Raw genomic sequence first — 24231 nt, 5'->3', positions numbered from 1 at the left:
ATGTACAAACGTAAGCATCCGTACTCTTTTCAACTTTCCGATCTCGACGACGACTCTTTCTCATCCTCGTCTTCGTCTTCGTCCTGATCGGGGCTCCGGCCCTTCAGTCGATCATCCTGCTGCACAGCGCTCTCCACGGCCATAAGCTCCTTCTCCTCTTCCTTGCTAAACCCGACCAACATCGCCTGAACCTGTTGTGTCTGTGCTTGCGCCTTCTTCTGTGTTTTCTTCGCCTGTGAGAGTGCCCTACAGTCGCACGTATAGCGCATGAACTCCGGGTCTCCTTCGAGGGCGTCGAGCGCACATAGGGACACGCGCTTAGCCGCTAGAGCCGACGTATTGTCCTCGGCGCTTGCGAGAATAACGTCGTGTACGATGACTATTTACGAGAAAGGATTAGTGAAAGGATGATCAACCATGCGGTGCGACGCGATGCGGCGCAATTCGGGCGTCGAGTAGTTGTAGTTAGGAACGGGACAATGGTTAAAGAAAGCTTCTGGCTCGCGTACCATCACATCGCGCCGTTTGCCGGAGGCCGTCCGTCTGTATCCGTCTGGTAATCTCGAATTGTGAACATCCCTGCGCTTGGAATAGTTCGAACAGTATCTTCGTAGGGTGATGCGAGAGCGTTTGAAGCGTGATGTGCTTGTCGTAAAACGGCTTGAGGATCTTGTCGAATACCTTCTCGACGCCGACGGGTGAGAAATTATCGGAGATATAGGTGGCCCCTATGATAGACTCCACAACGTCTGAAAGCGCCTGAGCGAAATGGGTCAGTAAACCGAGGACCACACGTCTCCACAGCTATCAGAAAGATCGAGAACACATCACGATCACAGAGACTGAACATCAACGCTTCGACATCAAAAAAGCGAGCAAAGACCGACCCGTATAGCACAGCTGGCTGACTCGGTGGCGGACCCAAGGACGGGGACCAGATGGAGGCGGTGAAAAGATCATGAGGCGTGGATGAACTTACTTTCGGTGGCTCAGTCTCAAGCCAATACTGTCCCGGGCTTCTGCCTTCTTGTTGGGCGAGCGCGTATTCCTCCTTCTGTTTTTCTCTTAGTTTCTGCGCGTAGGCACGAATATTGTGGGCCAATACAGGCGCTTCAAACATCAGATACTCGTCCAGTCCTGCCCAGATACACACAGCAGCCAGTGCGGAGTTTGATACCATTGCTCCCTAGGGGCGGAGCAGATGCGGAAAGAGCAGTAGTGTCAGTGCTTTCATTAATGAAAGATGCCCTATGATCTATACTTCTGGCGACATACCTTCAGGAGAGTCATCGCGCCAGGAGAGAGTTTTGTGTCACGATCGTACACATGCCGGATCACCACTGAGAGTCGAGGATGTGTTGTGTCATTGTCAGATGGTGACAAAAAGCACTGTAACTGGGGGGCCGAGATGAAAGAAACGCACTGAAGTCAAGGATCGCATCACCAATAAATTCAAGCCGTTCGTAAGAAGTTATCTCGTAGCCCTGTATTGAGCCATGTGTCTGTCGTTACACCTGTCAGTCCACTGACCCATCGTTGCCTTAAGAGCTGGGCCAACTGCAGACGCACCAAAGCCTGCGCCAGTAGATGTGGTCTCTCAAACTTATGTCCTAGGATGGCCTCTACAGCCTCGATCGAGCCCGCTCTCAATCTCGCCGTAACGTCTGGCGGGGGTGCCAATGCCTTCCTTCCAAAGTCAGACCACCGGTCTACGCGCGGGACAGCAATACAGAGTGCCTTCGACGCCTTCAGCGCTGCCTCTCTCCCACCAGTGACGTACGCTGCTCCTACAATAGCCTCCGCCACATCCGCGACGGTCTACGAAGAGTATTCGTCCTCGTGTTAGCAGACCTCCAAAAGTGGTAGTATGAAGGAGTAGGAGGGAACATGCATAGGTATGTCGCTCGGACGCACCTTATCACCCAGCCAATGAATACCTTGCTCTTCCTGCAAGCGCTTCTGCTTTGCACCGGGAACTTCTCTTCCCAATTCGCTTCCGGACTGTTTGCTTCCAGGGGCATCCATGGAAAGATCTCTAGCCAAAGCAGGAGCGATATTCTGCGCAACCAGTGTGGTATCGTATGATGTAGATCTTTGTCTCGACGTTTGCTCTCTCGTACTTGGTGACGCGCTCGTGCTGGATCGGTGCAGTCCACCGACCGGTGTATCTCTTTCCTCTTTCACCCCAGCAACAGTCACAGGCACGAACGAAGAATACTGGCCATCGGTTGCACCAGCGGCCCCACCTCCAGTTCCATCGCGATCCCGTTCTTCAAGCGCTTCATCTTTGCGATTTCCCGCTGCAAGGGGGGTCGGAAGAACCTCAAAATACGGCGGTTGCCAGAACTTGGCAACAAAAGTTTTGGCTTGAACAAATGGTGGCAGACCCGCGGCATCCGCGTTATGGAGCAAGGCTTTGTTGCTGATGATGCGGAGTCGAGCAGAGTGAAGCGCGCCTTCATGTTGCGAGGGATTGGTTACGAAAAGGTAGATCGAGGATAAGTATTTCAGATATGCGTCCCCTGAGCGTCCGAGGAAGACGCAGAATATAGGACAATAAGGACTTAAACCTCTTTAGGTGCGATGTCGGATTAGAATCACGTACCGAGGAGCTCGAGGCGTTCATAGTCAAATTCGACACTTGCTGACGGAGCGGAGATCGCTGCGTGAAGGTGGTATTCGGATATGGAATGGTCAAAGAAGCTGGCATTTAGCTCTTTCACCAGTAGAAGATCCTCAATACGGCGAGTAATTGAGGGTAAAAGAAGCGCAGTGCGGAACGTGCTGAAACACGAAGTATCGTTAATACCAAGATTTCACAGGTCCATCGAGCGGAACAGACAAACCTCGCAGCAATTGTAAACTTGCAGCACAATTCTGGGATGAGATCTGAAACACTGTAGTGAGACAAGGGGCCAACAGGTGAGGCGTCACACTAAATCAGCTCACATTTCACGTCTGGTTTTGTCGGCGGCGTCGACTGTTTGGTTACCGGATTCAGCACATTCATGACGACTCCTACCCGGCCGACCTCTATCAGGGGTTGGTCGTAGTTTCGTAAACCCTGGAAGTTCTTGCGATGCTCTTTGCAGTACTCGACAAAATTATCATACCCTTCTTCCCGCTATGGCGTAATTCAGGGGCCGTCAAAACGAAGTTACTATAGAGAACATAGACGTACCGGGCTGTCCACAGGTTTACTCATGGGAGTGAGATCCGGTCGAATTCGGACGACGAAATGCCTGCGAGTGAACTCCACCCAGCGGTCCTGGATAATGGCGTCCTGAAGATCATCAGACAATGTCTGGATTGGCACTACCCAATCGCGAGCCGCGATGGATACCTGAGTCCAATCAATCTCTTTCACGACTTCGGCTCTGTACCATCGATTATCAACGGACCCCGAGAATCCAGGCCAGGAGGGGCGGATGGGCGCGAAAAAGTAGGGCATTTTCTCCAGAGGAGCGACAAAGTGTTTGTTCAAGATCGCGCGACATATCCGTATGGTGTAAAGATGTAAATCCTGTAACTTCGCATCATCGACCTCCATCGCGGCACCTCTTCGAAGGTGCGCTATGGCCGGAACTCCGGAACTGAACAGCTTGAAGCTCGCCACACTTGGAAGGGGCAAGCGAGTCAACAGCACGATCGGCCCATGAGCTCCAGCGGCGGACGATGATGAAGAGCTGATTTCTACGGAGATGATCGTGGGGTACAGGCGGGTAAGGCCTGCCTGAAGAGAGTTCGTCCAAAAATCTGGACGCTTCCGGGGATAACAGCGCGTCCCGTTCTGTTTGTTATGAGCACTACCCTTAGGAGGTAATGATGAAGCACTCCCGACCTCGTCAAGTTCCAGGGTATCAGATTCGTCGGGACGTCTGCGGTATGGAGACGAAGTACGGGGAGGCTGAGGGAAAAAGTGATAGTCGAGAAGACCTGCGTGAAAAAGGCCGGAACAGGTCTCGAAGCATGCCGTGCGTCGAGCTTGCGAGAACGAAGATGATGGACCACCACGGAACGTTCTGATAGCGGGTCCTTCAGGGAGCGTTACGGTGCAAACAACGCGCGGATAGGCACTATTAGTAGCGACCTCTTCGAACCCAAACAGCGGCTGGTACTCGACCGCATCCGTTGTGACTCCACGCGCGCTCGCTGCGACCTGGTAAATGACGCTAGTAGCATCTTGAAGACGTATTCTCCCGCTCGTGGTGGGATCCTTGATGTAACTATCAGGCTCATCTTCATCTTCACTGTCGGACAGGTATGGATCATGGGTCTCGTGCAATATCGTTGGTGGGACAGCCCCCTCCGGACCAGCCGCGACTTTTTCGGCCCACAAGTGCATAGGCCTACTGAGTTGCGTGAGATGAGTCAACATCCGCCGATGAGTGTCATTGCCCCGCTGGATCATATGGACAAGGTGGCTTTCACGTCCCCGAGTACGTGCGCGGCTGTAGCCGTAGGAAACTTGGCTTTCGAACAAGTCATACCTGTAAAATATTGTTAACCAGAGGGTGGCACAGGAGATTAATCGATTTGAATCACCGAACGACAAGTGATGCTCTAGGCAAATCGATGTCCTCACCACACTTTGTAGCGATGAGCAAGTTGTACGTTCCCATTCCGAAAGCTTGGACGATTTCTGTCTGCTCGAGAAAAGGTTGATATCAGCGCATGAGTATCACGTAGAACGGTGAACGCACTTCTGATTGTAGAGGGCCATAATTTCCATGGCCAACCAGAGCATGAGGACGTAGATATCCCATGTCAAGTGTGCGAAGCAGATCCACCATGACGAGTGCAACCGCACGTCTCTGCACTAGAATAAAGTTCAGCGTGACTTAAATATATTGAGAAGATTACTGTGTTCACCGAAGACGATGCCTCTGAAAGCGTCACCGTACGCACGGCAAGACCTCAAAACATGCACGAGCTTTAAGAACTTAGGCATGACATTGAACCCACGCGAGGACGGATCCAGGTTTGGCATCGCAAATACCCAATTCTTGATAGTATCTCGTATTCTCAACGCAGCTTCCGCCTCTGGAGACAATATCTCATCCTCTTCCTCATCGTCGTCGTTGACAGCAGATGTCATCTCGATCTCCGGAAGAGCACGGCGCCACACCAAATCCGAGGCGGCCGGACCTACCTCGACTAAAGTGTGGCGTGCGGCTGAGAACAGACGAGGGAAGATGGACTCCTCTGGGTCTATATTCCGTAATTGCCTGTATAGAAGGGTGTATGAATACTTGGAAGCCCGCTCGTAGAAGACGACGAGCTCTGTAGGTCGATCAGGCATCGCGAGGATATATTCGCGTATGTCATCTGAAACACCACAAACTTTGCTGCAAAGTATTTGCTCCAGCTTCAGCATACGAGCATCGAATGGAAGGTGTTCTGGGAGGCATGCCACTATTCGAGGACGAAGGTTCTCTTCGGCTGGCATGTAAAACTCTGCCATGACGCGGTTCATAGGGTGTAAATCGTTGTCCTTGATTGGGCGGGCATCCCGAAGGTATATTGTGTGAAGCTGAGCGAGGTCCACGATGCCGGTACGAAGGAGCTCGAGAAGGTGCTATCAAAGAGAAAACACCATCAGCGCCCGACACGAGCGAGTGGAATGGGAAAGGCCACTTACCATGGGAGAGAGAACGAGAACATCGAGGGTTAGAGCATCTTGCCAGGTGTTCGAAGCTTGTGTGTCTTCGTCTCCAGAAGAAGAGTAACTTTCTATCCGAAGGTTGGTGCTAGCAGCTAGACTCCGAGCGTAGACATGAGGCTGCGTTTCGAGCGACTCTCCTCTGTGAGCATAAGGTTAGCCGCACCGATCGGCTTTGCGCAGGGCAACGTAGAAGCATACTCGACTAGGAATAGGGCGATGCGAGAAGTCTGAGATGACTTAGCATAGCCCAGAGCCCATTCCAAATGGTCTCGTGTCAACGAGAGTACGTCTGCATAGATGTCCGATGAGTTCGCGTCACTACGGTCTGAAAATGTGGACGGTCTTACCGTGGTAGTTACGCAGCAGAGCAATCACTTTTTGCATCCATTCAGTACTTGGTTACATTAAGAAACGTCAAGGAAAAGCCGCTTACCATTGCCACATTTAGCCTCATTCAGGATGTCTTGAGGCGAACAGATAGCGACTCCTGTATCATGAGCCTCCTCAGTGCCAAATATCTCAGGCAGATGATTGCGAATAGTGTCTTCGATCTCAGGCGCATCATCGGCACCATCAGCATCTTCCACGACGTCCACACTCTGTTTGTACCTCTTGGGCGCAGGCCCATCGCCCATACTGGTGTCATCCGAGACATCGCTCGTGTGGCGTTTGGTGGCTGTAGGCCCTTCGACAACAGCCTCGGAAGAGACAGCGACAGAGTTGATATCACCTGGTACGGATGCTGGCAATGGAGAGGCTGAAGTAGACTCTTCAGTGCCAGATCCGTTTGGATGAACACTCTGGTCGTCGTCCTGCCCAGGATCCGGTTGACGAATCACGCTCGAGTCTTCCCTTCTCCAAGCCTGTTTCCATAATTTGAGCATGAGAAGAAAATCTCTAGGCCGAATGACACGGGCGAGAGATGGTTCAGATGAGACGTGGAAAAGGCCAGGACAGAGCAGCTACCAGATCGATGAGGCAATCGGAAGAAAGAAGCAGGAAGAGAACGAGAAACGAGAAGGATGCAGTGGCTCGAGAACAAAGAAGTTAAGAACTAAGAAGGGCGACGGCCCGCACCAGCGGCACGGCGACCACGTGTGGACGCGGTGTTCAAATTGTCGACCGGTGCCGCCTCGAGAATGTTCATTCACTCCGAGTCGGCGACACTGCACTGATTACCTTACCTTACCTTACCTTACCTGCAGTCTGTTACCAGAGTAAAAATTTCCGGAGGCGAATATTACGTCCAGCAAAGGTAGAAAGCAGCCGTCGAAGTCGAATTTAAAATCCACACATCTGACAAATAAGTATATGTCCATAACGCGGAGTTTCGTGCCGACGACAATCAGTGCCGTAACTTTGTCCTGGCATCTTGAAAGCCGCACCCAGCCGCACCCTCCAAAAAAGGTTTGAACGACGGTGTCGGGACCTGTATTACACGGTCGTAAGACGGCTAGCCTACGCTCAAAAGAGGGCTAATGAGGTGAGGTGAGATGAACGGGGATTGCGGGGTAAATAAGATAACATTATGAATCCCCGAAGAAGGCGCATTTGTATGGTAGGTAGAGCAATATAGTAGAATACAGTAAGGATGAATTGAACAGAGGGGTGGTTGGTAAGTTGTACATCATTCCATACGTCTGACGAGATCATGACGAGGTTGTTATCTGGAGCTGGAGCTATGGTAAGATTATTCGGTAAGGAGTGCTGAGGACCGTAAGACAAAGCAGATCGCGTGACAGCGACGCCCGAAGATAGAGTTAAGATATGACAGGTCATGAGTAAGCCGACGCAGAGCATATCATGCGATCAAAATTCTTCATCTGTGGAGCTAAATAAACAGGTCAGAAGAGTGGCGGGATAATGGAACAAAAAGAAACAGGCCCACAAGACTCGAGATTGAGCGGACGGGCCTTGGGTGTCCGTGGGTTTGACACCAGCTTTGGCGTAGTCAGACACTCGTTTCTCGAAGAAGTTAGTCTTTCCCTCGAGAGATATCATGTCCATGAAGTCGAACGGATTGTTTACGTGATAATGTTTCGGATTTCCGAGGGCGACGAGGAGGCGGTCTGCGACAAACTCGATATATTGACACATCAGCGCGGCATTCATTCCTATGAGGCCGACTGGTAGGGCATCTACGAGAGGGTAAAGTTGAAGTAAGGTCACCAACCAAGACAAGTTTTGCTTGGACGGGAGTACCTGTGAGGAATTCTTGCTCGATTGCGACGGCCTCAGATATGATGATCGAAACCACCTCAGGATGCGGTCGTCTCTTCAAATGGCCGAACAGAAGGCATGCAAAGTCTGTGTGCATGCCCTCGTCTCTGCTAATAAGCTCATTGGAGAAGGTCAGCCCCGGCATCAAGCCCCGCTTTTTCAGCCAAAAGATCGACGCGAAGGAGCCGGAGAAGAAAATGCCCTCCACGGCCGCGAAAGCTACAAGTCTCTCCGCGAAACTCGACCTCCGGTCTTCTATCCACCGCAAAGCCCAATCCGCTTTGCGCTTGACGCAAGGGATGGTCTCGATAGCGTCGAAGAGGAACTCTCGTTCCTCGGGATCGGCGATGTACGAGTTGATGAGCTGGGAGTAGGTCTCAGAATGTATGTTCTCCATCATGATTTGAAATCCATAAAAGCAGCGAGCCTCTGCAGCTTGGACTTCGTTCGAAAAACGCTCGACTAGATTTTCGTTCACGATGCCATCCGAGGCTGCGAAAAATGCGAGGATGTGAGAGATGAAATATCGTTCGTTGTCGTTGAGACGATGATTCCAATCCATGAGGTCTTTGGACATGTCGATTTCTTCGGCGGTCCAAAAGGATGCCTCGGCCTTCTTGTACATTCGCCAGATCTAAAGAGACTGGTCAACATCTTTGAATCACGGTATGAATGCATAGTGGGCAACCTCATGATATTGGATAGGAAAGAGGACAAAACGCCTCTTCGATTCGATGAGTAATGGCTCCCTCTCTGTGTAAGCAGTTCACGATCAGCGATTGCGCAAACTGCACATTCACTACGTTTTCACCTTCTGGTAAATCAACCTCGCCCACAAACCGTGTCTGCGGTAGAGATGGAAGAGCCTGGCTCTTATTGATAACTGTGCATGAATCGTCGGTGTCTAAGGACATCGTATTCATAACCTGGAGTAGAAAGAATGGGTGAAATTTTTGAGTCAGTTTCGGTCGTCCTGGATTTTTCTGGAAATTGGACGGAACCTTTGTTAACAAGGTTTGCTCGGACATAAATAATTGACTGAGATCGTCGCAAAGAGGTGGGAAGAGATGGACGTGAATAACAACAAGCAGCCTGCTGCAAGCCGAAAATTATCGACCGAGGAGGAGCGATGGAAAGCGGTGATCTAATCTACGGGGAGCTATGACAGCATCTATCTGATAAGATTACCGAGCCGATCGGATGAGACGCCCGAGACGCGAACGTGATTTTGATGTTGAACGCGACGCGACGCGCCGTTGAACGCGCCTGACCAGGCCTGACCTGCGATGTTGAAAGTCTTCCCACGCTCGCGAGCATAAGAGCCGGCCCTCCTCCCTCTGCCTCTCTATTCCCCCGACCACATCGATCGCACGCCTCATCCCCCACTACCCCCTCTACAATCGCGATATCTTTGCTGGCAATGGCCTCCACTTCCCCTGTCATCGCTGCTCGCCATCTGGCTGACCTCGAGCCTACTCCTAGCAAGAAGGTTCGCGCTCTTCGTCGCGTCGCGTATCGACATTAATACCATTTAACGCGTTTTACTGTTTGCTCAGGCTGCCGCTGCGTTCAAGTCCCTCTCCCTCGATGCATCAGCCGCGAAGAAGCCCATCATCGATGATGCTCGTCGCTCTCGTTCACCGGAGTCGCAAGGAGATGAGCTCCAGGTCGCTCCCGCCGAGGAGGATGATGTTGAGGATTGGCGCAAGAGATTTATTGGTGATGTTGATCTTCCTGAACGTGAGTACGCTTCTTGCTTCCATTCTCTCTCACTATATTGACAACGACGCGCTCGAATAGGCATGGAGCCTCTTCTTATGGAGTCTAAGCGTCGTTTCGTCCTCTTCCCTATTCAATATCATGAGGTAAGTCTCAGTTCCACTCCCCTATCATACTTTGACACATACTCACGTATGCATAACTGCGTCAAGATCTGGCAAATGTACAAGAAAGCCGAAGCTTCTTTCTGGACTGCCGAGGAGATGGATCTTTCTAAGGACCTCCACGACTGGAACAACCGTCTGAACGACAACGAACGCCACTTCATCTCCCACGTCCTTGCCTTCTTTGCCGCCTCGGACGGTATTGTCAACGAAAATCTCGTCGAGCGTTTCTCCAACGAGGTCCAAGCCGCCGAGGCTCGCTGCTTTTACGGTTTCCAGATCATGATGGAGAACATCCACTCCGAGACCTACTCCCTTCTCATCGACACGTACATCAAAGATCCCAAAGAGCGCGACTACCTCTTCGATGCCGTCGAGACTATTCCATGTGTTAAGAGGAAGGCGGACTGGGCACTCAAGTGGATCTCAGACAAAAGGGCGACTTTCGCTGAGCGTCTCGTAGCGTTCGCGGCCGTCGAGGGTATCTTCTTCTCTGGCTCGTTCGCGTCGATCTTTTGGTTGAAGAAGAGGGGGTTAATGCCTGGTCTTACGTTCTCCAATGAGCTTATCACGAGGGACGAGGGCATGCACACCGATTTCGCTTGCCTGCTCTTCAGTCACCTGAAGAAGCGTCCTCACCCCGATACCGTCCTCAGGATCATCACCGACGCTGTTCAGATCGAACAGGAGTTCTTGACTGGTATGTCTTCTTACTCTTCATCGTCACTTTCACTTTCATCTCATTTCAACGTCGCTCATGTCCTTTCTCTCGCAGATGCCCTCCCATGTGCCCTCATCGGCATGAACTCTAAGCTTATGCGCCAATACATCGAGTTTGTTGCCGACCGTCTGCTCCTCGCTCTCGGCGGTAACAAGCACTACAACTCGACGAACCCCTTCGACTTCATGGACATGATCTCACTCCAAGGCAAGACAAACTTCTTCGAGAAGCGAGTGTCGGACTACGCGAAGGCCGGTGTCGCTGCTTCGGCGTCGGGGGCGACGTCGGGCCCTGCTGCTGAGGGTTCGAAGTCTTTGTGAGTCTGTCGCTAATGTTCTCTCGATATTTTTGCTGACGAATATGAACGTTTGTAGCACGCTTGATGAAGACTTCTAGACGTGTCGTCGCATACCATCTGTCTATTTATCAGGATGAGGGTATCGTCATATACTTTAACGGTCTAGCATCCTCATCACACCGCACATCTACTTCATCCCCTCTCACTTGTTCCCATACTTGCATTGCTTTGTTGTTCTCATAGATATGCCGTCTTTATATCCTAGTTGTACCTGTACCATCTGTCTCTGTCTACGTATTCACATGCATGTTACTATCACTTACTCACTTGGTCTCTGTCATTTACAATGCGAATACACGCATCTCAACTGTTTCACTCGTCCGAGCCACTTGAATTTGCGGGAACCAATCGCCTGAGGTCAACAGAGGGACGAGGGAGCAGATGTTACTTATGTTCGCCGAGGCGATTGTATCCTGTTATCGGATAAGTCATCGAAGCCGCAGGCTCGCAAGACAAACCAGCAGGTATTCAAAAGGTCGAGTCATCCGAGCCCCTGTTCGCGATGATCGCCTTTGCTTCTGCACACGTTCAAACGACCCCCGAGATTTCATCAGCCAGATCTTTACACTACTCCCCGCCTCCCACGTCATTCGTCTCTACAATATCTAAAGTCATGACTTCCCTCCCATCCACTGCATCAGCCTCAATATCACTCCGCCCCGCAACACCACGCGACATACCCGCCCTGACGGAGATCTACAACCACGAGATCATCCACACTTCCTCTCTGTTCAACTACGATCCCGTCACGGAAGCGGATAGACTGAAATGGCTCGAAACGACGCAGGCTGGCGGGTATCCCGTTCTCGTGGCTGTACATCGCGACGCCGACAGAGGTGAAGATAGAGGCGACGACGGAGAGAGAACGGTGGGATTCTGTTCGTTGGGGGCATTGATAGCAAAGGCCGGGTATCGGAAGTACGTGGCTCGAATGCAACTGCAAGCAGGAATAACGGACATGGTGATCATTACCTGATTTGCTGGTTGATTTTACAGGTCAGCGGAAATAAGTTTGTACTTGCACAAGGACTTCCGTGGTCGAGGTCTTGGAAAGATACTGTATGAAGCCATATTGGAGGAAGCGCGTAAAAAGGACATACACGCCATCTTCGGTGCGTCTGAATCTCCCTCTCCCTCTTGAGCCCTTTCGACACAACCTTTCCGTCTTCTTGTCTGCGAGTTCACATTACAAAGGAGATGCTGAAGAGAACTGACCTGAACCCTGATCGTAGCATACGTGTGCACGGAAAACGTCCCGTCGTGTCGGTTCTGGGAGAAATTTGGGTGGGAGAAGTATGGCGTACAGAGGGAAGTGGGGTGGAAGTTTGATAGGTGGTTAGACGTGGCGTGTTACCAGAAGATAATCAACTAGCATGCAGAATGTGTTTGCATAGTGACGAAGATATCCACGATAGCACTAAAAGCACAAGTTCCCGCTTGAGCAAACGTGGCGAGGCAGAGAGATAGGCAAACGCACCAATTATATAGATATACAGGCGATGTAATTTTGAGTGAGCAGTAGATGCAGCAAACGCAGTTAGAGGGACGAAAATGACCCAAACCCAAGCACAAACCTATCGTTCCTTTCTTGACTCGCCAGCTTTCTCCGAGACCTTTGCTCCTTCTCGTTCTTGCTTGTCCTCCAATAGCGACAGCACAATGTAAGCCACAAGCACGATATTTGCAGCTACAATGGCCGTGATTGCAGAGTAGGTCGAGTTGCCTGCACAGAGAGGCAGCGAATGGACGTGAGCCCGGGGACACGAAATGTAAGCACCAAACGTACCATTCCACAAATATTTGTCGGTGAGAAAGTATGATGATATTGGAACAATTCCAAGTGATGCGCTGAAAAGTACCAGTTTGATGAGGACACCACTGTAGAGGGTGGAAGGAATGTCAGAGGGAAGTGCGGGGAATGAAGCGAAGGCAAGAACCCTTGAGCATCTGCTGGAGGTGGCGGTCGTGTTACAGGGGCCTTTGGTGAGCTCATGCTGCAGCAAATTATCATAAATTTGGAGGACATTATGAAGTTTATTTGGAAGACATACCTGGGTAAGACGCTGGAAGGGCTACTGGATGGTCGTGGTCCGGGCGAAGGTCGGCGCGTTACGTCATACCTCAGCGACGCGACTTGCTCTTGCAAGATTCACGCGCTTCAAGCCACAGTTGCTTTCGACCGAGTCCGTTGTACTCGTTTACTTTCCATGCCATACATCATCTGGTTATTCTGAAAACGGACTATTTTTGGCCGCGATGGACGGCAAGGAACTCAAGGAACGAAAACGTTCTGACTATGCCCACTTTCTAACATATCGGACTAGATGGTGAGTAACTCCGTGGATTGGACCCATACACACATTGTTCATAAATGCTTGGCTAGGAGCGACAATGACCAGTATTCTCATATGAACAACGCAATCTACTACCACCTCTTCGACTCCATCATCAACTCCTACCTTATTTCGCACTGCGGGCTGTCCCCACAATCTTCACAGCACATCGGCCTCGTCGTCACGTCATTCTGCAACTTCTACGCTCCAGTCTCCTTCCCTGCGGTCCTGGAGCTTGGTTTACGAGTGAACAAGCTGGGCAGTAGCTCTGTGAGTTACGAGGTGGGTGTGTTTGAGGACGGAGGTGAGCAGGTTAGCGCGGTTGGAGGATACACACATGTGTTTGTGGAGACTGGAAGTAGAAAAAGTGCGAAAATGGGGAAGGAGATGAGGAGTGGGCTAGAAAAGCTACTTGTGAAGGTAGAGGAAGGATCCAAGTCAAAGCTATGATTTACCCCTATCTGCAAAGCGAGGGCCACACCGACTGCAGCGGTGCCACATATACACGTATCCATGAATTTGCAATCGTTTACAGCCAACAAACGCCTGTCCAACACAACCTCTTCATTTCCTCATTGCCTCCGCTCATTACCTCTGCTTTCCCCTATTGCAACTATTCTGGCAAGAAAAATTCTGAGATCCTAAAATGCAGAGAACGGCGGCAACGTCACCCTCTACCAATGCTGCTCCTGAGGGCGACTCTGCAGGTGAATCTGCAGAGAAACATGCCGCTCCCTGGTTGAGCCTGGACATCATACCTGCAGAGTGGGACATACTATTGGCGTCGACATGTTTCAAGATTCTTCTCTTCCCCGCCTAGTGAGTAGTATATCATCTCCTATATAGCATGCCGAATATGAATATGGAGACATTTGGTAGCCATTCAACAGACTTCGAAGTACACCGAAATTGGCTCGCCATAACACACTCCCTTCCGTTGTCCAAATGGTATTACGATGTCAGTATACAACATATCACTGCAGAAGCCTAAGTAACGCATCCTTACACACTTCCAGACTACATCCGAATGGAGTGAGTCCTTTGCCTTCACTGTATGATCGACCAACCTTAGGTTCTCATGCACACACCGTCACAAAGCTTTGGACTATCCACCATTCTTCGCATACTTCGAGAAGTTGCTCTCAATCCCAGCTTCACTCATCGACCCGCACATCGTGGACTTGAACAACCTCAACTATGATTCGTGGTCCGTTGTGGCGTATCAGAGAACGACGGTCATCCTGACAGAGTTGGTGTTGGGTGCTGTACTTTTGAGGTAAGTTCGTTCTTCTAGTCGCATGCGTTCCTCTTCCTGAGATACGTTATTCATTCTCCTCCGTGGGTTCACAGATTCGTTCGTGGAGCCGTTGATCCACCTACACAACGCATCCTGTCCGCCTCACTCTTCCTCCACCCAGGCTTTCTGATCGTGGATCACATACATTTCCAGTATAACGGGTTCATGTTTGGGATAATGCTTCTATCTATATTGATGGCACGAAACGTAAGCATATGATTATCTTCCCTTGTCCTTGCTGAACGCGAGGGATTTTAGGGTCACAAACTAGCCAGCGGTTTCTTTTTCGCCGTCCTCCTCAACTTCAAGCACATCTACATGTACCTTGCCGTACGCCACATTATTCTCCACCTCTAAGTCATAGTCTTACATGTTTCTTCTCTGTCTTCCTCTATACAGCCCGCATACTTCGTCTACCTCCTCCGCGCCTACTGCATGTCACCACAAGGCAGCATCCTACCCACCCGCTTCATCTCTCTCGCCAACACCGTCATACTCGTCTTCGTCTTCTCTTTAGGTCCGTTCGTTCTTATGGGTCAACTACCACAGTTGCTTTCGAGGCTGTTCCCGTTCACGAGGGGGTTGAACCATGCGTATTGGGCACCGAATGTCTGGGCGTTGGTCACTGCGGGCGATAGGGTTTTGTTGCAATGTGAGTAGCTCTTGACCTCGACTATCTCCACTCCAAATGGTTGTTTCTCGCCTCTCAGAGCTTTCGTCAAGTCAATTGCTCGGGTAAAAAAGGAGAAGACGCTGATGATTTTTCACCTTTTCGTGTGGCGTAGATGTGAAAAGGTTCGGCGGCGAGATTGCGGTAAACACCTCTGGAGTGGCCTCGACGTCTAGGGGCCTCGTCGGTGACACCGTCTTTGCTGTGATACCCAACATCAAGCCCATCCACACGTTCGTCGCCACTGTGGCTTTCCAGATGGTCCGTTCTTCCCTCCCCCAATCTTCATTGCATTTTCGCCTGTCCCACGGACCGAATACACCTCGATAATTAATTGACAATTACGATGACTTCATATAGGTCTTCCTCGTCAAACTCTGGCGAACCCCGACCTATAAGTCCTTCCTCACCGCACTCACACTATGCGGCTACACTTCCTTCATGTTCGGCTGGCACGTACACGAGAAGGCTATATTGCTAGTCCTTGTCCCTCTTAGGTGCCTACTCCTCCTTCTGCAGTCACAGTTGATTAGGATATACTCATCGGGATGGGTGCAACATTGAATCAGCTTATTAGCAGCGGAGAACCACCCTTTCTTCAGGACGTTCGTAATTGCGAGCATCGCAGGCATATTCTCGTTGTTCCCTTTGTTGTTCACACCAGCTGGTAAGTCCGAACTACCAGCACTTGACACGCGTTACTCATTCTGATCGACCGCATCAATGAAACGCAGAGCAAGCGGTGGAAATCATCTACACCATCCTCTGGTTCATCGGGACCTTCGTTCCCCTCCATCGACGGATATACGAGTACGTTCTTCCTTTTTCTTCTTCTTGATTCCGGTTAAGCACATTTGACGTATATCAACTCATCCATGCACGCACAGATTCCCGCGCTCCATGCCCGGTGTCATCCTCAACACGCTCGAAATGGTCTACATCGCCGGCTTCACCTTCCTCCAAATCTTTATCATCTTCTTCCCCATCCTCGCACGGACATTCCTCTCCGGTGCCTCCTCCTCGAACAGTGCGAACAATACGTACACTCCCGTAGCGGACGGCGGAGGAGCGGTTGCCGTGGACGTGAAGGACATGGATGATGCGGCGGCGAAGTGGGAGTTCGTGCCGTTGATGGCGACGAGTATATATTGCGCGGTGGGCTTGGTGTGGGCGTATTTGAGGCTGGCGTATTTGTATGTGGTGACGATGTGAGTTTGGAGAGTCGAGATGTTTTCGATGTACACACTCTATTCAGTGTTGTCTTTACGCGGTTATTTCCTTGGAAAGACGGGGTTTGCGATCGAGAAAATGGTGGTACAAATAGTGGCATTGCTATGGTCGTGGAATGCAAAGCGCAAAATAAGAGCAGGATGAAAGTAAGGCTACATGATGTGCGTGGATACGAGAGGGCAAGCTGCGAGACTATTTCTTCGCAATGTGAACGACTGGGCGAGGAATGAAACGGGGCGTTAGTAGGGCGCGACGCTGTTTACCGAAGGGTGAGACAAAAGAGAGAACTCACCATCCTCATCCTCCAGGACGTGTTCCAACCCGACCTTCTGTCCTCTCGAATGTTTCGCACTCGAGCCCCAGACAATAGCACTATAATACACCAGCGGACACTACAGGTCAATCATCTCGTCGTCCTCAAAGAGCACGAAATACACGTACTACTTCATCTGCTTCGCAATCTCCTTATGGATCGACATACAGAAATCCTCGACCGTGCTCTTCCCCTCCCTCAGCACGACGGGAGAACTATAATCTGGCGCTAGCCCTCGAGGTTTCGTGTATACGCGCACGAGACTGAGAGCTTCCCACATCTTTTGGATGAGTTCGTCCACGTTGAGCCATTGGCTGGAAGAGATGGGGACGCTATAGGGGATTTTGTAGAGCAGGTCGAGTTCTTCAATGGAAATTGCGTCGATCTTGTTGAGCACATAGAGGGCTGGGATGTACACCCTGAATATGACGTATCAAGTCAATAAAAACCAAACGCGTCGACTGACCGTGTGTACTGAACAGTCAGAAGAAACGCACCGATTCCCCTCAATGACATCTACTAAATCATCCACCGTCGCGCCTGGCTGTCGAATCGCAATATCCACATTGTTGAGCTTATACTCGCTACAGATCGCCTTGATCTCGTCCTGGTCGATATTTGTGAGAGGAACGGTGTTCATGATGGCGATACCTCCCTTTTCTTTTCTGCGAACGACGATCGCTGGTGGTTTTTTGTTTAAACGGATACCGAAGCCTTCGAGTTCGGCTTCGATGATCTTTTTGTCGCCGAGGGGTTTTAGGACGTCGAGAACTATGAAGATGAGATTGCAGGTGCGGGCGACTGGAAGTTAAGAAGGGGGTAAGGGGCGACGGAGCGAAATGAGCGGCCTAGACTGGTAGAGAGATGTTCGCGTGGACTTGAGCGTACCAGCGATGACTGGAGCCGATGTTAGCATCTATCACAAAAATTGATGATGATGGTACGAGCACATACCTTGTCGACCTCGTCCACGACCGTCGTTAGCACCCTCAATGATACCAGCTAAGTATCTAGTCAGTACATGGCTCCAAAACCGAATCGGCTCGGACGTACGCAAGTCCAGAATCTGTATTGGTGCACCATGAACCTTGACAGTCCCTGGCACGGTTGTAAGGGTGGTAAAGTCAATGGCAGAGACTTCAGAATGTGTTCCCGTAAGTTTTGACATTAGTGTTGACTGTGGCCTGGTCAGTACCCTACGTCATGCTGTAAAAGCTAGCGAACGGACACACCTTCCCCACTGATGGGAAGCCTACGAACCCGACCGACGCTATCCCTGTTCTTGCGACATCGAAACCGAGACCGGCTCCTCCGCCTCCTCCGCCTGTCGGGGCGATGAGCTCTCGCCGTAGCTTCGCGAGCTTGGCTTTCAGTTGACCCAGATGGTAACTTGTGGCCTTATTCTTCTGCGCTGTAGGACGGCATGGATCTGAGCATCTCGAGCAGTCAGGGGAGGAGGTATTCACATACTCTTGGCCTGATAGACAAAAAAGAAATTATGAGTGCATGCACGGAACAAAAGTGGGGTAAGCACTGTACCATCTCATCTTCGATTTCCTTTATTAAAACATTGTCAAGACATTGAGTAAGGTGGTCGGTGTCATTTGTGGCATACCTTGATCTTCTGTACGGTCGTCATTTTGTGTTATTGTGCCCGCTGGGTCTTCTGGATGCGTAGAGATTATTGTTCGCGTGAGAGTAATAGCGTCGTCCAGAAAAGGAAATCGGGGATGGCAGTGAAGCGTTGTCGCCTCTTGACGCAGACCGCTTCGCTTGCCTTGCACTCCGCCGACTTTTCGAAGAGTCCGTCTCCAGAACCACCGTCGCTCATTTGCTCCACCGTCCCAACTTCATGCGACTGGCAGGCCAGGACGCTGGAAACGCAACGCAACGCACCGCCGTACACATCACTCAATCACACCGCTCCTTTCTTCTCTAGGCCTACTCTTCTAGTCCCTTCACAACCACCACTTACCCTCACCCCATCACCCCCACCCCCACCCAAACATGGGCGAAGGGCCCACCTGGAAGCGAGAAATCGTCCCAGACCATAAAGTACGCCTTGTGTGCCGTCCCCACTGCGGAGACGGACGCTGATGTTCCCATGCTGCTAGTTCGACTTTATCGACACTCGCGAGTTTCAAGACAATGGCTTTGGCATGCGAATGAAGTACGTTCTTGTGTTTTCAAAAGTCCGTCGTGGAGGACCTGCGGGCGTCGACAGCTCGAGCCTCCCTGCGACCGTCACCCGATATCCCCGCTCAAAGCCCTAGAATCGCACCGTCGCCACCATCTAACATGTCGAACAACTCACAGGTACCTCTGGCTTTATGCCATCGTCCTCAAGTCCTTCCTTGTCTACGTCTCCGATATCTTCACCGCCGTCACCATGTTAACTACCGACTCCTGGTCGAACCAAATCTTCAACAGCTGCCCTTCCACTCAGGACAACGGTTGCGTGTTCATTCCCTTCACCATCGGCAAATGGCTCTTCGTGGGATGCATCATCTTCTCCTTCTTGCTGGTGCGGTCTTCAATAGGTTATTGTTGTGTGATTAGTGAATTGACAGATTGGCACCACAGCTTGCATACGAAGCCCGGAAGTCGAAGAAGATTATTGCCAGTCGTGACATCTCGTATGCGTTCACAAACGTCATGGCCAATCACTACTACTCCCTCAGTCAGTCTCTGTGCACACTACTCTATTGACTGTCTGGCTCATTGAACGTTGCCAACTGGCTAGGGTCTTACGACCATTTCTGCTTCTTCTCGCACATCTCCGAGTCAACCAAGAAGAAGGATGACTTTGCCTTCTTCATCTTCTTCACCTTCAAGAGTAAGCGTCTTCTCTTCGCAGTAGTACCTGTTGGCTGACCGTCCGATTGCACCAGGTTGGAAACGATTGTTGCTAGCTGATGGTCCCCGTCAGGTCATTAACGCCCTCACCCTTTACGCTATCTACCTTGCCAAGAAGGACGATGGCAACTGGTACGATATCGGGAAATATTTCGCAAACAACACATTCATCACTACCGCCCTCACCATCACCACCCTGTTCACTGTCCTGGTCTTTGGTGGTTCGCTCCTGCTCCTCATAGTCGCTGGTGTCTGTTATATCCCTCTTCTCTGCTACATCCAAGGAAATTTGAAGGTAAGATAGCTGCTCTCAGTCTCAGAAATATATCTGACTTCGAATTAGGAATACTGCTGTCACAAAGTCGATAAGGTACTGCTTCTCTTGCATTGACCCTCGAAGTGCAGAATGGCTGACCGTCATACCTCCCACAGCGTATCGCTGATATCATCAAGCGTCGTAACAAACAACGTCTTGCTAAAGCAACTGCTCTCGCCAAGAAAGAAGCTGCCGGCGATTACTCTCACTTAAAGAACAAGAAGGGTGAAATGGTCGCCAAACCCCTCCCTCAACCCACCCTACCCAACATCTCTCTCGACGACGACTTCGACGATGCTGCCTCCGTTATGACTCGTGGTACTCGCGGGCCAGCCGCCTCCAATTACAATGGCAGTGACTACTTCTACGCCTCTGAGACCAAGAGCGCGCTCGACTATCCCCCGATGCCAGCGTACAACCCTTACTCGCACCATCAGGAGCCGAACGGCTATGCACAATATAATCCGTCCGTTCCGAACATTGCGGAGGAACCGGGAGCGTACGAGGACGAGTATGGCAGCACTGCACACCTCACGACAGCCGCGCAACCCTACGGACAAGCTAGCCCTGGGATGCATAATCCGTACAGTCCTGGTGCAGGAGACTACGTCGCCGATCCATACGATGTGTACTCCGGCAATGTTCAACAGGGCCATACGGATCAATATCACGCGACGCACCAACAGCGACCATCAGATACCTCAGACGGACTCGCGTATGACGCTCAACCCATGAGCGACTATGGCGCACAGCAGCAGTACGGGCAGCAGCTATACGCTCAACACCAATCGCCATATGGACAGCGAGCACCAAGTCCAGGGTATGGACAGTATCCGCAGCGCGCACCGAGCCCGGGGCAGCAGGCACCTGCGTATGATTATGGAGGTGGCGGAGGAGGTAATTATGGTCATGCCATGTAGGATTAGCGCATCAGTAGTATCAGTTCGTTTGCGTTAGGATGTCTCTGTCCTGGACGTTGGTTCATTTCCCTTTATTCTTCATCCTGTTGCCCTCGATAGATGGTCCTCTTTCGACCCGTCGTCCCCTGTACATCCCACTTGGCAACCTTTTCCTCCAACTTCCTTCTTATCTCTGCGTACACATACCCTTGGTAGCATAACCCCCCACACGGTCACTCCTTCGTTCCACTCCAGCCCCGCGTACTTCAACACTTCACTTCTTCTTCTTCGCCTTTAAATTGTTGCCACTGCCGCAATGGAGTGATTTAGTCGGCAGTTTCTTGTCCCTTCTATTTTTTTATTCTTTTTCCCTTTCTGTCGCCTTCGAGGTTGTGGAGTCAGTTCAAATCGGTGCGTTTCAAGAAGCAGAGTGGTCCGAATGTTGATCGTGAGGGCGTTTTGCGTTTTCCCCTTCTGCCACCGTATAGTATAGCAGCCTTTTTTTTTCTTTTTCTTTTTCTTTTCGTCCTTTTGTTTCGTATGTCGTTTACTTTTGCAGTGGTTGTGGTTTTGGCTTGGACTCGGTTTGCATTACTTACCTCTCTTGCGTCTCGATAGAGTGGACGATGATAAACCAATGTAGCTCGTTCCAGTCAGTCATCCCGAGTCGTAATGAGCTGCCCTTCCCTGTAAGACCTCACGAACTCCCTCACTCCTTTTACAACAATGGTAGAGCAGCAAAAATGAGCAAGACCAGTCAGGAGGTAGGTGGCCTTTAAGCGCCCATGCACGCCACACGGACATGAACGCGCATGAAATTTGAAATTCATACTCTTCGTCACCGTTCACGACCGCCACGAAATGTCTTCGCCCTCACAAGGTATGTGGCGACTCTACCACCATCCCAGGATGACTCGTCTAACATAGTTTGTAGCTAGGTTTGAACAGGAGACCGATTTTGATTTTAACAGAGTATCCTGTGAGTCCCAGTATGACGACTCACCTAAGTAGCAAACGGCTGCTATAATTTAACCCTTTCGCTTCTGCAGTCCGTGGACGTGCTAGAGAGTTTGTAGAGCTTCATGATCAGGTTCAGGTGCGTGAAATTGTCTTTGGGCTGTGATATGGAACTTACGTTGTCTTCAGACAAGTGTTGGCTTGTTGGACTCGCTCGAATCTTTCCTCTCCACCTTCCAGACAGACCTCTCTGCCGTATCCGGTCAGATCTCGGACCTTCAGAATAGGAGCAAGGATATTGAGGGAAGGTTGAAGAGTAGACGAGTGAGTACTCATTCTTGTTATTAGTGGTCAATGTATACAAGACCCTTCGTACTTTAGAAAATCGAGAAACCACTATCCCACCTTCTAACCGACCTCACTATACCCCCTACACTCGCAACAACTATCCTGGACACGGACGTCGGCGAACCATGGATCTCAGCCATCTCAGACTTAGAAAGACACCTTCATGTATTGAAGGCTCGCTCACGAGTAAAGGCCGCTCGTGACCTTGGAGAAGTGGCGGAGGGCTTGCGCATAGTCGTAGGTACCTTCACCCTATCTTGCAGTGATGCAATGTACTCATGTGCGAGCAGGCTGCGACGAAACTACGAGCATACTTCCTCGCCTTGCTGCAACCCATACGAACGAGCATGACGACGAATATGCAGGTTATACAGAGCTCGGTGTTCCTCAAGTATCGCTCCCTGTATGGATTCTTGCAGCGCCATGCACCTTCTGTCGCTACTGAGGTGCAGAAGGCCTACGTCAGTGCGGCGCGTACATACTACGAGACCGGGTTTCGACGCTATATGAGAAGTCTTGGCTGGATTAAGGTGAGTGTTTGAAGACATGTAAATTCCGGATTTGGATTCAGTGAAGCGCGATTGACTCGTCGGGCTGCCATATCTAGGCCAGAATCTTCGACAAGTCAGACAATATCACATCATCGACGATTGAGCGGGATGCAATTATTGATCAAGACCGTCTAGCGTATGCGAGGATAGAAGGTCCCGGTGTTACGATGTTGTACCAAGCTGACGACAAGTCATATGTGCGTACCTTTCCGTTTCCCCCTAAGTTATGGACTCAACGTCATATCACCCGTAGAACGAGCCCGTAGAGGGCCTTCTCCGATCATGTATGCTCGTCCTGATGGACAACGCAACCGCCGAGTACTCCTTCATCGCCCGTTTCTTTTCGCAGGAGCCTCCCCCTCCACCAGCAGCCTCCTCTACGGTCAGAAGTGGTCTCATCTCCCCAGGCCCATTATCTCCAGACGAGGGCCAGTCGACACTGGGAACGGACCTCAATGGCCCCCTTACGCCGACCATGGCGCGTCGAGACAGCATCGTCAGCACTATGAGTACTCGAGCAGCACAACAGAACACAAACGGACTTTCAAAGGAGGATGTAACAGCGTTAACCACTATCTGGAAACAAGTCATGGACCCTGCTCTCGATCATGCCCAGGTAAGCTATCTATCCACTCAGAAGATAAGCCTTGCTGTTAGCTCAATCTCTTGCGTGGCACTCTCAGAAATTCATCCAAACAGCTCTCGAGCCCGTCCCACCCGTCATTCCACTGCTGACTATGATCCGTCTGACCGAAGAAATCATGTCCGAAGTCCAAAAACGGAACTGCCCTCCACTGGAGACGGCACTCTTTGGCATTCGACTGCAAATGTGGCCGTTGTTCCAGAAAGCTATGACGGAGCAGGTAGATGCATTGAAGAAGCTGGCGGAAGGCGCTGCCGGTGGGTATGCTGGGTATTTTACGAGGAGGACAGAGACGACGGACGCGAGTGTTTCTTCGGTGCGTGTTTTTTTTGCCTTTCTGTATCCTAAGAAAAGTAGGGGTTTCTCCCGCTAAATGGGAGGGTTTATCGCGAAATAGATCTGCAAGAGATATATCGTCATGTTTCTCTCGTTCGTTATGCTCACAGAGCAGACGGAAGAGACGATGATATTCTCCAAGTACGTATAACTTTCGTCTTTCCCAGGAGACGTCCTCGCCAAGTTTACTAAATTCACACCAATTACACCCGAAGCTTGCTCCGCCTCCGTCAAGAACTCACCAAACTCGTCGAAACCCACACCGAAAAGATCAGCGACACCCTCATACGCGCGAAAACCGAGTCTTCGCTCTACGAAGAGCTGCTCCAAGGTCTACACGTGCGTCCTGATTTTGAATTAGCCATCCACCTTTCCACCTTTGTATTCCATATAGTCCTGTGCATACCATACATGTGGCTGACTGACCGACCGAATGACCTGGGACGACGAATGCACATATAGCGAGGATTCCGTTCCGCACCTTCACATCCGCGAGCCCAGACCGAGATGACATACTGGAAAGAGAAGGAAGAGGCCGCGCGGAAGAGGATGCATAGCACCGGGGCTGGGGCAAGGGCTGCACGCAGGTAGGTAGGTAGTATGGATGAGCTCGAGGGAAGGGAAGTAGTAGGGGG

The 24231-nt window shown here is 50.9% G+C and overlaps 10 protein-coding genes across 10 annotated transcripts; 6 read left to right on the top strand and 4 right to left on the bottom strand.

The window, feature by feature from the left end:
- Positions 1 to 29: 29 nt before the first annotated feature.
- STEHIDRAFT_155914 (uncharacterized protein) lies at positions 30 to 6549 on the bottom strand (the record flags this gene model as incomplete). Its single annotated transcript, XM_007303058.1, has 18 exons — positions 30 to 379; positions 510 to 759; positions 980 to 1186; positions 1276 to 1340; positions 1424 to 1502; positions 1570 to 1818; positions 1915 to 2522; positions 2606 to 2784; positions 2847 to 2889; positions 2950 to 3124; positions 3182 to 4490; positions 4546 to 4646; positions 4704 to 4819; positions 4873 to 5578; positions 5642 to 5804; positions 5864 to 5954; positions 6013 to 6039; positions 6099 to 6549. 18 exons carry the CDS (start codon positions 6547 to 6549, stop codon positions 30 to 32), a joined length of 5169 nt encoding a protein of 1722 aa, XP_007303120.1.
- Positions 6550 to 7474: 925 nt separating this feature from the next.
- Positions 7475 to 8799, bottom strand: STEHIDRAFT_54000 (uncharacterized protein; the record flags this gene model as incomplete). The annotated part of the gene is made up of 4 exons (XM_007302231.1): positions 7475 to 7803; positions 7868 to 8519; positions 8574 to 8638; positions 8697 to 8799. The coding sequence occupies 4 exons, from the start codon at positions 8797 to 8799 to the stop codon at positions 7475 to 7477; spliced, it is 1149 nt and encodes a 382-aa protein (XP_007302293.1).
- Positions 8800 to 9256: 457 nt separating this feature from the next.
- On the top strand, positions 9257 to 11168 carry STEHIDRAFT_167826 (ribonucleotide reductase small subunit). The gene is made up of 6 exons (XM_007303057.1): positions 9257 to 9374; positions 9442 to 9625; positions 9686 to 9750; positions 9817 to 10468; positions 10544 to 10805; positions 10864 to 11168. Exons 1-6 carry the CDS (start codon positions 9306 to 9308, stop codon positions 10883 to 10885), a joined length of 1254 nt encoding a protein of 417 aa, XP_007303119.1. The 5' UTR covers positions 9257 to 9305; the 3' UTR covers positions 10886 to 11168.
- Positions 11169 to 11349: 181 nt separating this feature from the next.
- STEHIDRAFT_155911 (acyl-CoA N-acyltransferase) lies at positions 11350 to 11988 on the top strand (the record flags this gene model as incomplete). The annotated part of the gene is made up of 2 exons (XM_007303056.1): positions 11350 to 11765; positions 11844 to 11988. 2 exons carry the CDS (start codon positions 11350 to 11352, stop codon positions 11986 to 11988), a joined length of 561 nt encoding a protein of 186 aa, XP_007303118.1.
- Positions 11989 to 12421: 433 nt separating this feature from the next.
- On the bottom strand, positions 12422 to 12736 carry STEHIDRAFT_54910 (uncharacterized protein; the record flags this gene model as incomplete). The annotated part of the gene is made up of 2 exons (XM_007302299.1): positions 12422 to 12570; positions 12634 to 12736. Coding segments are annotated over 2 exons (252 nt in total), but the record flags the coding sequence as incomplete, so codon positions are not given.
- A 296-nt stretch (positions 12737 to 13032) lies between these two features.
- STEHIDRAFT_77669 (thioesterase) lies at positions 13033 to 13710 on the top strand. Its single transcript, XM_007302424.1, has 2 exons — positions 13033 to 13174; positions 13231 to 13710. Exons 1-2 carry the CDS (start codon positions 13104 to 13106, stop codon positions 13628 to 13630), a joined length of 471 nt encoding a protein of 156 aa, XP_007302486.1. The 5' UTR covers positions 13033 to 13103; the 3' UTR covers positions 13631 to 13710.
- Positions 13711 to 13757: 47 nt separating this feature from the next.
- Positions 13758 to 16427, top strand: STEHIDRAFT_146532 (glycosyltransferase family 57 protein). The gene is made up of 12 exons (XM_007303055.1): positions 13758 to 13999; positions 14060 to 14138; positions 14197 to 14212; positions 14279 to 14456; positions 14531 to 14684; positions 14736 to 14807; positions 14877 to 15129; positions 15263 to 15408; positions 15508 to 15644; positions 15717 to 15814; positions 15882 to 15957; positions 16035 to 16427. The coding sequence occupies exons 1-12, from the start codon at positions 13827 to 13829 to the stop codon at positions 16357 to 16359; spliced, it is 1707 nt and encodes a 568-aa protein (XP_007303117.1). The 5' UTR covers positions 13758 to 13826; the 3' UTR covers positions 16360 to 16427.
- Positions 16428 to 16457: 30 nt separating this feature from the next.
- On the bottom strand, positions 16458 to 18382 carry STEHIDRAFT_146531 (developmentally regulated GTP binding protein 1). The gene is made up of 11 exons (XM_007303054.1): positions 18306 to 18382; positions 18230 to 18247; positions 18161 to 18167; positions 17923 to 18101; positions 17744 to 17867; positions 17645 to 17692; positions 17579 to 17587; positions 17188 to 17491; positions 16819 to 17109; positions 16670 to 16749; positions 16458 to 16592 (listed from the first exon to the last, which is right to left on the bottom strand). Exons 1-11 carry the CDS (start codon positions 18327 to 18329, stop codon positions 16570 to 16572), a joined length of 1107 nt encoding a protein of 368 aa, XP_007303116.1. The 5' UTR covers positions 18330 to 18382; the 3' UTR covers positions 16458 to 16569.
- A 278-nt stretch (positions 18383 to 18660) lies between these two features.
- STEHIDRAFT_167823 (uncharacterized protein) lies at positions 18661 to 21257 on the top strand. Its single transcript, XM_007303053.1, has 8 exons — positions 18661 to 18745; positions 18805 to 18860; positions 19007 to 19214; positions 19274 to 19370; positions 19434 to 19526; positions 19582 to 19841; positions 19890 to 19916; positions 19979 to 21257. Exons 1-8 carry the CDS (start codon positions 18698 to 18700, stop codon positions 20780 to 20782), a joined length of 1593 nt encoding a protein of 530 aa, XP_007303115.1. The 5' UTR covers positions 18661 to 18697; the 3' UTR covers positions 20783 to 21257.
- Positions 21258 to 21622: 365 nt separating this feature from the next.
- STEHIDRAFT_155907 (vacuolar sorting protein) lies at positions 21623 to 24187 on the top strand (the record flags this gene model as incomplete). The annotated part of the gene is made up of 12 exons (XM_007303052.1): positions 21623 to 21641; positions 21696 to 21740; positions 21811 to 21857; positions 21908 to 22042; positions 22100 to 22303; positions 22357 to 22596; positions 22674 to 22814; positions 22871 to 23233; positions 23301 to 23576; positions 23658 to 23737; positions 23812 to 23935; positions 24059 to 24187. The coding sequence occupies 12 exons, from the start codon at positions 21623 to 21625 to the stop codon at positions 24185 to 24187; spliced, it is 1803 nt and encodes a 600-aa protein (XP_007303114.1).
- Positions 24188 to 24231: the final 44 nt, after the last annotated feature.

This window comes from Stereum hirsutum (assembly GCF_000264905.1).
Source record: "Stereum hirsutum FP-91666 SS1 unplaced genomic scaffold STEHIscaffold_5, whole genome shotgun sequence".
NCBI lineage: Eukaryota > Fungi > Basidiomycota > Agaricomycetes > Russulales > Stereaceae > Stereum > Stereum hirsutum.
The sequence above is the reverse complement of the archived record's forward strand: the minus strand, read 5'-3'. Positions and strand labels throughout refer to the sequence as shown.

Excerpts from the sequence above, each read along its gene's own strand:
- STEHIDRAFT_167826 (XM_007303057.1), top strand. The coding sequence starts at position 9,306 with ATGGCCTCCACTTCCCCTGTCATCGCTGCTCGCCATCTGGCTGACCTC. Across the intron at positions 9,375-9,441 it reads AGCCTACTCCTAGCAAGAAG|GCTGCCGCTGCGTTCAAGTC; the intron begins GTTCGCGCTCTT and ends CTGTTTGCTCAG. Across the intron at positions 10,806-10,863 it reads GCTGAGGGTTCGAAGTCTTT|CACGCTTGATGAAGACTTCT; the intron begins GTGAGTCTGTCG and ends GAACGTTTGTAG.
- STEHIDRAFT_77669 (XM_007302424.1), top strand. The coding sequence starts at position 13,104 with ATGGACGGCAAGGAACTCAAGGAACGAAAACGTTCTGACTATGCCCAC. Across the intron at positions 13,175-13,230 it reads CTAACATATCGGACTAGATG|GAGCGACAATGACCAGTATT; the intron begins GTGAGTAACTCC and ends ATGCTTGGCTAG.
- STEHIDRAFT_146532 (XM_007303055.1), top strand. The coding sequence starts at position 13,827 with ATGCAGAGAACGGCGGCAACGTCACCCTCTACCAATGCTGCTCCTGAG. Across the intron at positions 14,685-14,735 it reads CTATATTGATGGCACGAAAC|GGTCACAAACTAGCCAGCGG; the intron begins GTAAGCATATGA and ends GAGGGATTTTAG. Across the intron at positions 15,409-15,507 it reads CCACTGTGGCTTTCCAGATG|GTCTTCCTCGTCAAACTCTG; the intron begins GTCCGTTCTTCC and ends GACTTCATATAG.
- STEHIDRAFT_146531 (XM_007303054.1), bottom strand. The coding sequence starts at position 18,329 with ATGACGACCGTACAGAAGATCAAG. Across the intron at positions 17,110-17,187 it reads GATGTCATTGAGGGGAATCG|GGTGTACATCCCAGCCCTCT; the intron begins GTGCGTTTCTTC and ends CGTCATATTCAG. Across the intron at positions 16,750-16,818 it reads ATTGCGAAGCAGATGAAGTA|TGCTATTGTCTGGGGCTCGA; the intron begins GTACGTGTATTT and ends GGTGTATTATAG.
- STEHIDRAFT_167823 (XM_007303053.1), top strand. The coding sequence starts at position 18,698 with ATGGGCGAAGGGCCCACCTGGAAGCGAGAAATCGTCCCAGACCATAAA. Across the intron at positions 18,746-18,804 it reads AAATCGTCCCAGACCATAAA|TTCGACTTTATCGACACTCG; the intron begins GTACGCCTTGTG and ends CCATGCTGCTAG. Across the intron at positions 19,917-19,978 it reads GCTGTCACAAAGTCGATAAG|CGTATCGCTGATATCATCAA; the intron begins GTACTGCTTCTC and ends TACCTCCCACAG.